The sequence below is a fragment of the Dermacentor silvarum genome, chromosome 3 (assembly GCF_013339745.2).
Source record: "Dermacentor silvarum isolate Dsil-2018 chromosome 3, BIME_Dsil_1.4, whole genome shotgun sequence".
In the NCBI taxonomy this organism is placed as follows: domain Eukaryota; kingdom Metazoa; phylum Arthropoda; class Arachnida; order Ixodida; family Ixodidae; genus Dermacentor; species Dermacentor silvarum.
This window is the reverse complement of record NC_051156.1, coordinates 110,905,350-110,920,416: the sequence shown is the minus strand read 5'-3', so window position 1 is coordinate 110,920,416 and position 15,067 is coordinate 110,905,350. Positions and strand designations below refer to the sequence as shown.

Sequence of the window (15,067 nt, the reverse complement as noted above, 5' to 3'; positions counted from 1 at the left end):
AGGCGTGCGAGCGCAGCATGACAAGAGTGAGATGACGAAACTGGAATGACGACGATTAATGGACCACAACGCATCACCATGGTGGTGTGACAACGAATAGTGGACGACTGCATAACGACAATGACGGCGTGACTACAATGGCGTAACGAGTGTCGGATAACAAAACTGGAATGACGGTGATGCAACGATCACGACGTCATCACCAAATCGAGCCCACTGGGGGCGAGCTCCACCACTGGAAAAGCTTGCGCCACTGTAGGCGTGATGTGGCATTGAGGGATCCAGTAGGCACAGCGGCCCATGCGAGGTAGTGGCTGCCTTTGAAGGCGTCCGAAATGGTAGGCTATTGCTCGGTACCGCAGTGCCCGACGCGCACGCGACGGAGCCCGGTGTCAGGTTTCACACGTACCCGCAGGCCAAGAAGCTGCGTGTAGTTGGATTGCGAAACTTAAAACCGGCAAGCAGCCATCGGCTACAACTCGGGTGTGTAGGAAGCACTTCCGCGAGGAAGATTTCTGCTACGGCGTATTATTATTTTGACAGTAATATAACTCCCTCGTTGGGAGAGTACTTGCAGAAATGGCCAGGAGGGCTCCCGCGTGGTGTTTTATTGAGCGCCGACAGCCAAACCTATGAGGAGCGCGCCACGTTATCCCTCATTCCACGCAAGCGAGGAGCTTCCGACAGATGGCGACTCCTTAAGTCCTCGCCCCCAGTAGCTAGTGGACCGAGGTATCAGAAATATGGAACCATTGAGTCGGGGCAGAAGGAGTGACGACGGACGGCATTACGGGATCGAGCGAGAATACGAAACTGTAATGACTACAATGAAACGACCACATTGTCTTCACGACCAGGAACAGTTGCTCAAACAGGTAGACAACTTGAGCCACTGAGTCGGCATTCGAGGATGGATAGATATATAGATGCATAGATAATCGTAGATCGATAAATATATAGACATACAGGCAGACAGATACATAGATAGATGATAGATAGATAAATAGATAGGCTCTAAACGGCTGAACTAGGCAAATATTACTATTCGCATTAAAAATAGAGTTCAGGAGGACAGAACAGACTGCCTCTTTTCTTTGCAGACCGGTTTTCCCCTAAGCACAATAATCAAAATGCACCACCAACCAGCCCAACTGCCTACAGTAAGTACTAAACTATGTATTTTAACGCTGACTGCTCCAGCTGACAGATAACAGCAATGACATCAAGCCTACTCCAATGTATTGCCCATCGATGATTGCTCAACGTCAATGAGAGGCAACGTCTGCTTTGGTGACCGTTGCTTGCGGTAGCATAAATTTTCCCGTTTACTTTTGAAGGGAGTGGCGGTTCATTGTTTTAAATGCTACCGCTGTATGTTTGTTCGATAGCGCGGTAAGCAACCGACACAACGAAGAACGCCAAGTTATGTCTAGTTGTACATATCTCATTTCAGTTGGCTACCTTTGCAGGCGTAGCAGGTTTTTTTGTGCATGATTGTTTACTTGATTATGTTGTATTCGGAATATAGATGGAGAAATTTCCGAGATCGCATGCAGTTGACTATTTATCCAAGCAGCATGCAATGAAAGATGAATCAGCTGTCAAAGCGTAGGTGACTTCGCTTGGAGATTGCGCTGGAAATATATGAAGAAGCAAACGCGAAATACTTCTTAATGTCAATGTACGATTTCTGAGAGAAGTTTGCAAGCCGATTGTTGACAATTAGCAGTCTTGCGGTCTACATGACGTCAAGCCAGCAACTCGCTCCCGCCAGCGTATTTCGGATTTTCGGTGCAACCTAGAAGCTCGAAGATAAATATAGAAATACAATATGATTGCTTATATGATTGGCCGAATTCCTCTAATATTTTTTGTAAATCGCAATAAATAGTTTTTGCCATGTAATATTTGGAAAAGAAAACTATTTAAAGAACACGCTCCGTCTTTGCATGTAATCGTTGAATTGGTGTGCGATATTTTAAGTGATTTCCTGAAGATAAACTAAACTTTTTTTTCACTTGGACCCTGAATGCTAAACCACAGGTTCATCAAATTCTGTTTCAGCGTAGCGTGTGATAGATTGAAAAGACTGATCGTGCTTGCCGCCTGTTCTCTGAATAATTTTTTTTCTTTAAATAATTGGCAAATAATGTTCATGGCATGCCTAAAAAATATAACGGTCAGCGTGGCATAGGCAGCCAGGCGACGGACCAAGCAGAGGCCAAAATAAGATAGCTTCTTATGTGTAAGTATCATGCTTCTTTAGGCGTTTTTCATAATATTATGATCTACATTAATGGTTGGTGGCTACCACCTAGAATATCAAGAGTCACGTTTTTGCAATTCGTGGTTGGCTTATTAAAGCATGCATTCTATGTAAAGGAGCAATGCCAACCAACGCGCGCGCTCATGTTCTCAGTCCCTCAACGTTTAAAAAGTTTAGTGAATATGAACGCAGGGTCTTCCCCCCTCCGCACAGTAAACTAAATAGAGCTCAGGCCATTACGCTAAGGCTCTTACAAACACGAACTTACCCGAATCCTTTATTAATCAGCAAGATATATCCGGAGATCTCTACTCATACAACATGCGATAAATGTAACGGACACCATTGATCTAAGTCATATGCTCTGGCGTTGCTCCGCGTTACGCAGCGACAAGGACAACACTGAAGAGCGGTCGGACGCAGCTCTACGCAGTCTCACATTAGATGAAGAGCTATGGGCAGTCCAACGGGCCCATGAAGCGGCCGATAGGCTAGGCCTCTCGGCCCCAACGTGGGAGCGGCCCGCTTCGGGCTAGGAAACTAGCCAATGGACCAAAATAAAGTTTTACATCCACCCATTATGTATTCAGCTTCTTGTGCACCTCGACGAAATATTCAGTAGTGCGTGTTGCAATCAATATACAGTGTGTGTGAGCGTATCATCGCTATAGATATCGGGCGTGTAAATTATTGTGGTAGGGCTCTGTACATTTCAGGTTAGCCGCCTCATACGGTGTAGTGAAACCTACATATAAATTTAGGTCGCTATGATATCCGACAAGGTGGTTTCATGAGTGCTGAGCAAGGAAATTGCGGCTCGTCTTTTATTTTGTACTACTGATTCGATGCCTGTTGAGTTCACTTTAGATATATTTCCACTTCAAAGCAAAAAGCAGGGAATATAAACTTTGTCTTCTTGTCATCCCAGAGGACGGTTGAGGTGTTCACCGTCGTGTGGACCTATTACCGAAACCTTCTTGTTCCCCTAGCCGGTTTCACCTCCTCCTGAAGTTTTTTCTTCTTTTTTTTCAGAACGAAAGCAAATTCGGGACAATATAACAGCCAGCCTGAATTCCACAGGAACCTGCGCATCCGTTGCTTTGCAGAGCTGCTCATCATAATTGGAGCCAAAGTCCTCGTATCCGGTGACAGTTTGTGAGAATCGCTGCACGTGCGTGCCGAGGAAAAACAATATGACGGCAACAAAAGCGCTGTAATTTCGCAGCTTAATAACTTTCGTTAGCGTCGTCAGTGCCATCGGATACAACATTCAACAGCTCAGTTCGCCAGGGCAGTTTCTAGTGCAGATTGAAGGGCCGTTGACGACATTTCGTTTTGTTCACGTTCGTTGATCAGTTTCGGAGCTTTGTAACTAAAACGTCAGTCTGATTAGCTTCTTCAGTAAGGCTCCACCATTCGTTGAACAAGGCGCTGCACAGCCATGGCTATTGAGCTCTACACTTTCGCATGGAGCATTCCACCGACTCAAGTACAAATGCTGGCCAGGCATATTGGACTGGACATCAAGCTACATGCTCTGAATATCGACAAAGGCGAGAGTCAGTCGGAGGAGTACAGAAAGGTGCCGAGACCTCTCCCCAATTCCGTTTTTTATGTGTCATTTGTGTGCTCGCTTGTATTGCGGAATGTATGGTGAAATGTTTAACAATTTGTATGAGTAATTTTTTTCTTACTTTTAAATAAAACAGAAAAAATATCGCGCAGTGTTTCCATGTTAATGCATATCTTTTTTGTTATTTTCCAGCAATTTATTTGTAGTCTCAATGGGTCGTTTATTTTGTCATATGTTCACACATTTTAATGGGTTAAAGAATATGGGATGCGGTGCATGCCGTAATTAGGGGAATGTGGTACATGGCGTGAAAATTCTGTTTTGTTTCTTGCTCTTACGTGTGACCGGCAAGCAGTACTCTCTTTCCCGATCCAATGAATTAATTTTTCATGAAAAGTGTCAGTAATGCTATGTTGGTTGACGTTTAAGTAAAGATTTTTATCATGAATACTGACGCAGCCGCTGTTTTCATGCAGAAACTGATGATTTCAGACAACACAATCTCGTTTAATTGTTATTCCTCTGGGAGAAGCGCGTAGATGTGATGTTCAGCTTCGACACAGAAAACTTCCGCTGCAGTATTATATAAATGATCACCGTCGGCCCTTGAATAGACTCATATGAGTATCCCAATTCAAAGTAATGTGTATGTTTGATTTTGAGGAAGCATGTAGCTAAGTACAATAATAGGTACGTGATGGCTGCATGAACGTGCCATTTCTTTGTAGTTGAACCCCCTTGGACTGGTGCCGACGATTGTGGAAGACGACTTTGTTCTCACGGAAAGGTGCGAATGCTTCAAACTTTCTTTAAAAAATATGTCGCTGATTGATATATAGTAACATTATAGGCTCAGTGTCTGGCATATGTCTGGTCGAGAAAAAAACTGGGAAATACCAACATTTTTAAAGCTTATGGCTATACCTATCAGATTATGAAATATTCTGAGAAACATGCATGCCCCTTCCGATTTACGCCTTTTTTACTTCGTTAGGTTGATTAAGAGAACTGTCATGGTCATCTTGCTACTATAATAAATGTTCGGAATATATATGGAAAGTCGGTTTAACAACTGGCAGAACTCTAATAAGGTTCTGGCTTTGTGCTCCACACAGAAGTTGGGCGCATGATTTCTAATCTCTTCTTTTAATGCGCAAGCATTATATGGCTTATGAAGCGCCAAATATAGCGGTATGGCAGGTGTTGGTAGAAAAAATCACGTGTTCACAGAGACAGGTCATGCCGCTCGCCGGTTTATATATAGCGCCGCGCGTAGCGGTGCTGCCAGTCGGTGCGGTGATTTCGGTGAGTTGTGTCGTGCGCTCCGATGAACGAACAAGTCACGTGGTCACAGATACAGACTGCGCCGTCGGCTGGTCTATATATAGCACCGTGTGGCGCGGCGCTGCCAGTCGGTGCGGTGATTTTGGTGAGTTTTATCGTGCGCTCCGAAGGATGAACCTTCGACTTCTACTTCTCAGTCAGTAGCCGCGCCCGGCTCCTTTGGACGCCCACGCGAGTACGCAAACGAAGCCGTCGCAAAGCTTTCGCATTCATCCACGCAGGGACACCTAAGTGCCCTTCAATTTGAGAGCACTGCTCTTGGGCGCCCGTTCTTGTGGCGAGCGTCGGCGTCCTCGGCGTAACCGGCCGAACGAGCACGGCGAAAGATGAAAGAGCGAAAGCAGAGTGCAGCGGGGGATGAAAAACGGCGACAGCGAAGAGAGCGCGATGACGAAAGTGGAACGGGAGGGTGCAGCGGAACCATGAGGCGGTGAGCGGAGGAGGAGGGTATGGTGAAAACGTGAGAAGAAGAGTGTTGTGCCGCGCAAGACGGGCTCTGTGGCGACGACCGCTACGAGATGGCGCCAGAGTGACGCGTCGTCGTCTGTTCACCGCTGCAATATATGGAAACAAAGCGCTGCATGAGCGTAGAGCTGTCTGCGGCGGCTGCTGTGAGTCGCGCCCACGCGTCACCCACGCGCTGCCCCTTGCGATCGCTTGATTAGCGAGGCAGTCGCGCCACACTTCGCGCCGCACGAGATAGATTGTCCGCGCAAGCCAATATATCGCGCAATGCAAACACCTATAGAGCTGTGCGAAAACTTCGCATTAAGCAGTATGGTAATCGTCGGTGAATGTTTTTAAAGCGAAGCTTTATATGTCTAGGTGAAACCGTATACTGCTAGGTGAAATCGTCTGTGTATAGAAAACTATCAGCATCAGCACTGGCCCCAGCGTTGTCTTCTTCTTCCGGAGCTGGCCCGTTGGCGCCACTCGGGTAGTGCTCGTGCTCGTGCTCGGCACGCGCTCGTGCCACTGCTCCCGCGTTCGTCGTCGTCGTCTGTTTCCACAGCTGGCAGCGTTGCCACTCATCATCCCAGCGTAGAATTTCACTTCTCTTCTGTCGTTGTAATGGGGAGGCCGCGTTTACGGGGTGAGCCATTGCTTAAGGGGGTATGGGCCATCCATTGTCTTACGTAACGGGCAGATTAAATTTTGAAGCAATTTAGTTTCGAAAAATCGCAAGGGGCAATGGCGGGCGCATTCTGCTAACCATGCCACCGGAGCAAACTGGAGACATTGAACACAAGCAACAACGGAGGACTGCGGGCTTACCATCAGTGACGTCGTTCTCTGCGTCGCAGCGGAACGTGTAACCTCATGATTTAGAAATACTTTAATGAACCCTCGTGATTAACCCATTGATAAACACCGAGGCCGCACGTTTCAGCTTTGCTAGTTAACCATCTTCACGGAGTGAAAGGGCCGACGACCTTGTTTTATTATCCGTATCACATGTAAGAGTTATTCCAAAGATATTCACGCATTTTGTGCTGTGCTTTGTTGCTCTGCATATCATTAATTTACACAATAGGCTCCTGTTATCTGCTTTCTAACAAACACTATTTTCAAATTTCTTCGTTGCTCACCTGATTTGAAGCTCTGCCATCTGCCGCTACTTGCTCAACAAGTACGCTCCTTACTCGGAACTTTATCCAAAGGATCTGCGGAGACGAGCACGTGTGGATGAAATTGTGGAGAAAATTGGCAGCTACGTGTACCCGAGAATTGCTTCTTTTTACGTGAGTGGATGGAATTTCTAACGTTTCAATACAAAAGCATGTTCTCGTGTGCGTTTGACAATGAGACTACGTTAGGCAAAAAGAACTGTGCCAGCGTAAGGCAGCTTGGCTAATACACGGGGCATTTTATTGACAATTCTTTGAGAGTATAAGTAGCTAGGAAAAATGGGCAGCTGCACGCAGTGCTAGCAGCGCTGTGGTAAGGGTGCTAACAGGCTGCGATACGAGATTGCCTCTATTAGCTGTACAATCATCGTCATAATTATTGTAATAATTTGTTATCCTTTAAAGAGTCCTTGAGAGCTATAATATCGTTGGGTGGCTCATAAACATGAATAACCTTTATGTGTAAGAAAATTTTAAACGATTTCAAATCAAAGAAACAACTAGAAATTGCCTTTTTATTTCCCTTATTTTCGAGGGAGTAAATATTATATTTTAGGACCACTGGCTGTCGGGATTTTCATAAACTAGCTTACGGTTTCGTATCCTTGTTGTTGAATTCTGAGATGGCGCTTTATTTGCTTTCTGTTACTAAGGTTCAGAACGCCTGCTTTAAAAATCTTAAAAAGCCAACAGCTGAACTACTCCAGCAGTTAGAAGAAGAAGTCATCGCGACACTCCAAAGTCTTGTTGGTGAAAGCAAGTTCGCAGTGGGAAATTCGCCGACACTCGCGGATCTGTGCCTGGCCGCCCACATCGCCAGCATCGTCCCGGTACGTCACAAAACATCCCTTACGTAATCGCGTTGAATTTCTTTCGTCGTCGCGAGAGAATTATCAGGGGTGAACAGTGAACTTAGAAGAAATATTGTAGTTCGCTTTGTTTCATGCGCCTATTATACGCTAAAAATTTTTGTCTTTATGTTCGCACTTGGTTTTGTTTCTTCAGAGAGTGTCCTAACATACCCTTTACTGTTTGAAATGGCCTGTTGCCGATAAGAACAACGTAAATAACTTGTACTTTGATTGTTATACAAATTTTGACACCATGTATATCACATAGCATGATTTGTTTTCTTTTCCTTTATTTAGGAGGTACACTTTTCAAGCAAGATGTATTACGCTGCGCTGCTGTCACACAACTCGGCGCTTTATCGGGCAGCGCCACGTTTTGCGTGCTTCACGAAAAGCATGACGTTTCTCTCTTAGCAATTATTTATCCTTTTAGGCAGTGAATTCCAGAATATTGCAAAATATAGGTGCTAACCTCCACGAGATGGTTCAGAGACGGCTCCCCATAATTTTTTACATGCACTAAAGAAGACGCAACTTTGTGCCTAATTTAAGAAATGACCTCAAGAAAATCGAAGACAATAAAATTTTGCTCGAATCATCGGATGGTCGCCTTGATTGCAACTTCATATTCATCGCGGAATAGGTCGCGGAACACTCAGAACACATGGAATAAAAGAGTGCTTGAAGACGTAAGGTTACCAATAAAGCTACTTGAATAATTAGGGCGAACATGCCTCTCAGCTTCTTTTTTCCAACTTTATGGGCGCATCAGAGTATTCAGATTTTGTTCGCTTGATATAATTTAAAATGAAAATACACCGCACCTCATTTCCCCTAATGCACTGGCTCATCGCAAAGCGAGGCCATTGGTTCTGTCGGCCTTGATGATGTGTGATAACTGTGCTCTCTCCTACAGTGAGCCTGCAGTTAAATCTGCGTCTAAATGGGCGTTCATGCTTTGCCTTGGTTACGAGTGGCGCTAGCTAACACTTCGATGCTAGCTTATGTATACTTGAACGGAAAGCTTAATTATAAGAAAAACCGATGGAGCCAAGTCGTTGCTCTAACTCTAATAGGATGGCACAGCATGCGTCCTGTGAAGGTGGTCAGCTAGGCTGTCACCAGCAGAAAGCTTGCAATTTTTTGTTCTTCATTTTCCTTTTCCTTGAATAGTAGCTAAATGCTCGAAACTGGATTAAGCTGTCCGTCCAGCTACCCATTTAAGCAGCTATGCTTATGACAACGATTGTTCTCATCGACGTTATTTTGTCGTCGGTATGTCGGCTGATGCCCAGCTCCACCATCATCATAGGTCGAACAAAAATAAAACTTTGCCTATAACTTAACACCTGTATTTGAACGCGTGTCAGTGAAAGGCAATTTTCACTTCGGAGTTGGTCGCTGTATCCACTGCGCTATCGGGCTTTTTCTTTATTTCTTGGTATTTATTTCAGGCAGAAATTACTCTTACGGGTTAGAAAATTTACGAAATAATGAGTCTTTTCCGCTGCATGCTGACACAGACACATAGAAAGAACACCATGAGTTCCTAATCATACTTGAAAAGTGCTTCTCATGCAACTGCCAATGTTCGCAAAACACCGTAAAATGGAAGCAAAGATAAACACATGACTAATAGAGAATATCAATCACTGCAAAATTTAATTTATCCATACAGATCTTTGAGTTGGGCGATGAATTGAATGAAATGGGTTTCTGATAAAATTATCGGTTAGGCTTTCCAATCCAACATGCCAATTGTCCACAGGCAACACATTCCACTGAGGATAAACATCAAATGGTGCACCATCACAACTTGCCGGCGCCAGATATCGCACGAAATGAGGATTTAAATCAAAGTATTTTTAAAGTGTATGTTGAAGCTGGCCCCAAAGTTAAACGCTATCCATACAGCTTAGAAAACAATGCTCAATTGTTTCAGGTACATCCCTCAAGCGACAAGTAATGGTCGCCGTGATAAACGTGCCTTGAACGCAGCCAGGTCCTCGCAGGCAAGGCTTCATAATGTAGTTTGTGAGAGACCCGAGCAATTATTGCAGTGCGTTGTAATTAGCACAGAGTGTGAGGGTGATTTATGTGCAAAAGCATACTGTTGAGGACGAAAATGTTATTAGGTGATTCGCATAGGCATTGTTCTTTTCAATAAGGCGGTGTGTTGGTGGGAAATTCTTAGTCAATATGCTTATGAATACAGCGTACTAGGCACCAAAGAGGCATATTTAATAATGAAGAGCCACAAACATGACAGTTACCCTCAACAGAGATGCGTCAAGAATCGGCGGTTGGTGGAAAACTCCATCAAACACATTGACGGCGTCTATGTCAATAACGACGTCACAACCACATTGTCAAATGGTTTCTTACGTAATAAACAAGATGATTCACAGGCGCCAAGTACTCAATCTAGCACCATCGCATATTGCTCAAATCTCGTAGGTGGCGCTGCGTAAGTTAGTTCGGGATATCATTTGTAGCAGAATTTTGTAGTTATTCCTCTGCCGGACATTTAAAAAGACTAATCGAGCCTGAAAATTGAGAACATTTTAACACAGCAACTGCCTCATTACCAGTAACTTAACTATTGATATACAGAAATACTACATTTCGAAAATGATCTAAATGAACACTATACTTAAAAGTAATCTAAAATACCATTGGTGCCACTACATCGAACAAGGTAGGTGCTAGGACGTTGCTGCACTGAATGGTGAAAACCGAAAGTACGATGCTTTTGCACATCTTATCAAAGCTTATTACAGTGTATGCAAAGCAACCTCACTACTACAACACAAAGATAAAACATATTTCCACTCAGCAGCAAGACGTCCTGAATCAAATATTTTCGAGTATTCAAATCTTGGACCGCCTCCAACAAATATAAATTCACATCAGCCGATGTTCAAAGAGCGGCGAAGATAAGGTTCCATAAGCTGCTCGTTCAAACTAAATAAAACTTGTCTACTTCGACAAAGTTGGCCTGAAAATGCGAATTAGCACATTCTTATAGGCAGGGTGGCCGTGAGATACTCCCGAAACATTTCTAAGTTAAGCGGCACATCCCTTTCCGATATTGTCTATCGGCCATGCATGCTCTTCCTCGGAAGAGTAGAACATTGCAAAACCAACTTCTGGTGGTGGCTGTCGCATTTTGGTGGAGATACTATTAAAAAAGAAATTCTTGTATGTTGCGGATACTAACGAGTCCCTGGTGACTTAAATGATTTCCTAGCCCCCAGGTAAATCACCTCTCAAAAATGATGATGGGTTTAATATGTTAACTGCTAAATTTTACCTGCAAGAAATAAACACCAGAAGTACACTTGTACTTGTTAACTACGATATTGGTGCGTGACTATTATCTATGGAGATATTCACTAATGTGTCTGTTATGTGTCTGCTATGCAATGCGAGTTGGAAGACATTGTCTCCAGCATTGCTTTTGTCAGAGCTTTTTTCGTTCTTTACAATAATGAATGCATGACTCTGCAGTGGTTAGTTGCTATATTGTGCACCTTTCACCGAACAAATACAACGCTCTGTATTAGGTTACTTTTTTAATTGCATTAATCGCGATAATCAACAAATTTAGCTGCTCAATGTAAATATTTTATTGCACAATATTGTTAAACCTGTACCCCCACTGGTTACTACAATTATATTAGACCTCTACAGAACAACGTAAAGCTATCGGCTTATGAATACTCTAGACGAATTACATTCGTTCTGCACTATGGTACTGTCAGTGTGCGAGAGCTGTGTCACATTAGCATTGCTGTGAAGATACACTAACTTTTCAAGTCCTTGTTTTGGTTACATTGCCATTACAACGTCGGCACGAAGGCAGCGTAGTATGTAAGACGATGCGCGAAACAATTTTGTACGCCGACGCAGTCAACAAATCTTCATAGAACACATGCGCTAAACTCGTGCTCACGCCTTTTCTAGTGTTACTTGCGCATTTCATATTTATTTTTATTCTCTTTTTTCCCATTCTCCTCTGGAATCTTCTAATCCCATTCCCATCCCTATACAGAGTTTGTATACCAGCGGCTGTATACGCGCCGGCAAAAATCTCTGTTTTTCTAATAAAGAGTCTCTTTCTCTTCTCTCTCTAGTGTTACTTTTACAGGAGGGAGAAGTTTCCCAGGCTGACTACCTACTACGAGACTGTCCGAGCTGAGCTGCCGTATTTCAACGAGATCTGCCAGCCGGGAATTGATCTTCGCAACAAAATGTGGGAAATGGCGAAATAAATGCTTGGTTTCATTGCAGCTTGCATCAAACCAATAGGATACAGGAACAAAATAAATATCCATATCGCGGATACCAAACATTTATTATATGTAGTAATTTCCATCTATATTGTTCGCCTTGCGAGACATAGAGAACTTTATTTGAATATATAAAGTGAATATACAACTAAGTCGACCAGGAAACGCTCTGGAAATCTGTGCTAACTCCTGCCATAGTAAGGTAAAGCGTGTTTGGTCTTTCTGGAGTGGTTCCTTACCCTTAAAATATTTGCATATATTACAGTCCGATTTCTTGGCGGTTGTCACAAGTGTCATTTGACGTTTTGTTGACAGATGTCGGAATAAAGGGGAATGCATTTGGCCTGCACTCAACCTTGATTATGTGTTTCCGCCGTGTCTACTTTCGTCGGCCGTCAAGACACGTATATAGCCCGCCGTTTCAAACGTGAGTGGCCGGCGAGTCAGATAGGTCACGCCTGTGACGCCATCATCACCAAAAATGTGCTTCTTGCATAGTCCGGCGCGTTGCACGTTGTACATAGCCGTTTGGAGACCAGCTGTCGCCGCAGCGCAAGCGCACAAATACGCGCTATTCGAGTGCTTTTTCGCTTGACGAAGGCGCCCAAAAGCGAGCGCAATCTTCCCATTCACCGAGCTTTCATCTCTCTCTGCTTCATATCCAGCTTTTTCCATCCCCAAACGCAAGGCAGCTAACCAGATGCTTGTCTGGTTAGCATCTCTGCATTATCTCTTTCTTTTTTAGCCGCAGCTCTTAGGCGCCATTTCCTGCGGCGAGATTCGGCCATTGAGCCAACGAGCACAGCGAAAGATGAAAGTGAACGCGGAGCGCAGTGGGAGATGGAAGACGGCAATAGAGAAGAGAGAACTTGGAGAAAAGTGGCGGAGGAAAGTGCAGCGGATCCATGAGGCGCAAAGCAGAGGAGGTGGGTATGGCGAAAGCGCGAAGAGAAAAGCGTAGCGCCGCGCAACATGGGCTTTGCGCCGACGATGGCTACGAGATGGCGCATGAGTAGCGCACGTCGTCTGTATGGTAACGAAGCGCTGCATGACGGAGATCTGTCTGCGGCGGCTGCGGGAATCGCGCCCACGCGTCACCCACACACTTCCGTTTAGTGAGGCCTGCAGACGCGCCACATTCGCTCCGTTTGAAACGAGCCCCACGAGACAGATTGGCCGCGCCAGCTAATATATCACGAAATGAAAATGGAGCTGAGCTCACATTTCGGATTAGGCAGTATCGTAATCGTCGGTGAACTTTTTTCTCTCTGTCTTCAGTGCATTCGAACCAGCCAGTATGCAGCCGGCCAGCCAGGCTAGCGCGGAATGAACTCTGTTGTGGCGTTTAGGATATAAGATAGGACATGATGGAACATGTTCCATTCCCGCAGTGGTTGCGTCAATGTGCACCGAAAGCTGGTGGTCATGATGGCTGCACTGCCACAGTAGACGGTAGAGTGTATCGTTTTCACCGACTCAGCGTTACTGTGCCGGGCGGGTTTGCGCTCGCGTTACGCCGGCCTATACCCGCGTCTTCATATGTGTCGTACTTGTGATTATTTCAGCTTCGCATTTTTGGGGGATGCGTACAGTTTTTCTTGAGTAGGCCACTCCAATAATTTTAACCACGGAGTAAAGTGTACAGGAGTGCGACTCGGCTATCTTGCAATGCATTTGGTGCGACCAACTAATGTACCAGCGATAACAGGTGCCTAGTATCCCACCGTGCTGTCTGCCTCCGCTCATTTCTTTAACATTCATGGCTTCCCCAAAGTACTCTCATCCCTTTCTTCCATCCAGAACTGTTGGTGCAAATATTCGCCCTTGGCGGTCAAGTCGAGAAACTAATGTGTCGAGAGACCTTTCAGCTATCAAAATGTAAAGTGGCCTAATCCCGCACTTGTGCTGTAATCGTTGCTTGAAACGGTATATCAATGCGGCACGTCTTAGTGCGAAAGCATTACTTGGCTCGATGGGCGACCCCACCGTGATCAGAAAGCCATGGCAGAAAATCAGTGGCAGATTTGGTTTGGTTTGGTTTGGTGCCTATAGATATAGCACAACCCACTACGGGCGTTTGGCCATGAATTGGGTGGCAGTGGGTAAAAAAAGAATGAATACTTAAATAGGATTTTCTCACTTAAGAATGTGGCCGGCAGACAAATTACGTAATCTTCATCTAACCAAGCAAAAGTGGCCACGGTGCATGAGGATTCAATCCTCTGCCCCACCGCAACTAATACGGCTCTATAACAAACGAATTAGGGTCATTCCCCGAGAAATGCCCTAGACCCTAAAATTGACCATAGGTGGTTCTCTTGGTAACAACATTTGGCTATTTGAAAATTAGTGAATAAACCTTCGCCGAAGTATTTCTCTTGAAAAATTATTTTTGGAGACGTAAGCGCTTTTTGATGTTTTTGAGAAGAAGAAAAAGTTGGTTCGAAACATTTTTTAGGGAGTTAAGTGTGAAACTAGGCACAATGACAAATCTTATTTTTGAATATTCTACTGGCGTGGTTTATTCGCGTAACATCATAGGTGAATACAGTTATGAAGTTACTGTGTTCAATTGGCTCAATAAAAAGCAAACAATTCTGTGTTTGTCAAAATGTTCTCATAAACATTGTTAATGTTTCAGCCACGATAATTTTCCCCCTTTTCCTGTCGTCGTGATCACGCCCTCGTCGTCACACAGTTGCCATGTCCACACAGTTGTCACACAGTTGTCATCATTCAATCGTGGTTATGCCACCCTTCTTATGTCCTCATGGCTAGAAAGTCTCCATCATGCCTCCACTGTCACACTATCGACGTCGTCATCATCCGACTGTCGTCATGCCGTCCTTGTCACACCCTTATCGCCATAACAGTAAACTCAGCGTGACGTGATTGTCAGCATGCACTCGCCGTCGTCCCAATGTCGTCATGCTGTTGACATGCCAGCCTCGTCACGCTGTGGTTTCACCATGGTCGTCGCTTGAGTAACGTCATGCCAATGTTGCCGTGTCGTCGTCATCGTACCCCGTATGCGGATCCATAGATTTCAATCTTGGTTCATCATTGAATCGTAATCTTCATTGCGCCGTCATCACGCAGGCGCTACTTTGCGT

The 15,067-nt window shown here is 44.6% G+C and overlaps 1 protein-coding gene across 1 annotated transcript; it reads left to right on the top strand.

Annotated features, from left to right (window-relative positions):
* Window positions 1–3,516: 3,516 nt before the first annotated feature.
* LOC125944517 (glutathione S-transferase 1-like) lies at window positions 3,517–12,143 on the top strand. Its single transcript, XM_049665016.1, has 5 exons — window positions 3,517–3,848; window positions 4,568–4,626; window positions 6,784–6,925; window positions 7,465–7,641; window positions 11,799–12,143. The coding sequence occupies exons 1-5, from the start codon at window positions 3,708–3,710 to the stop codon at window positions 11,934–11,936; spliced, it is 657 nt and encodes a 218-aa protein (XP_049520973.1). The 5' UTR covers window positions 3,517–3,707; the 3' UTR covers window positions 11,937–12,143.
* Window positions 12,144–15,067: the final 2,924 nt, after the last annotated feature.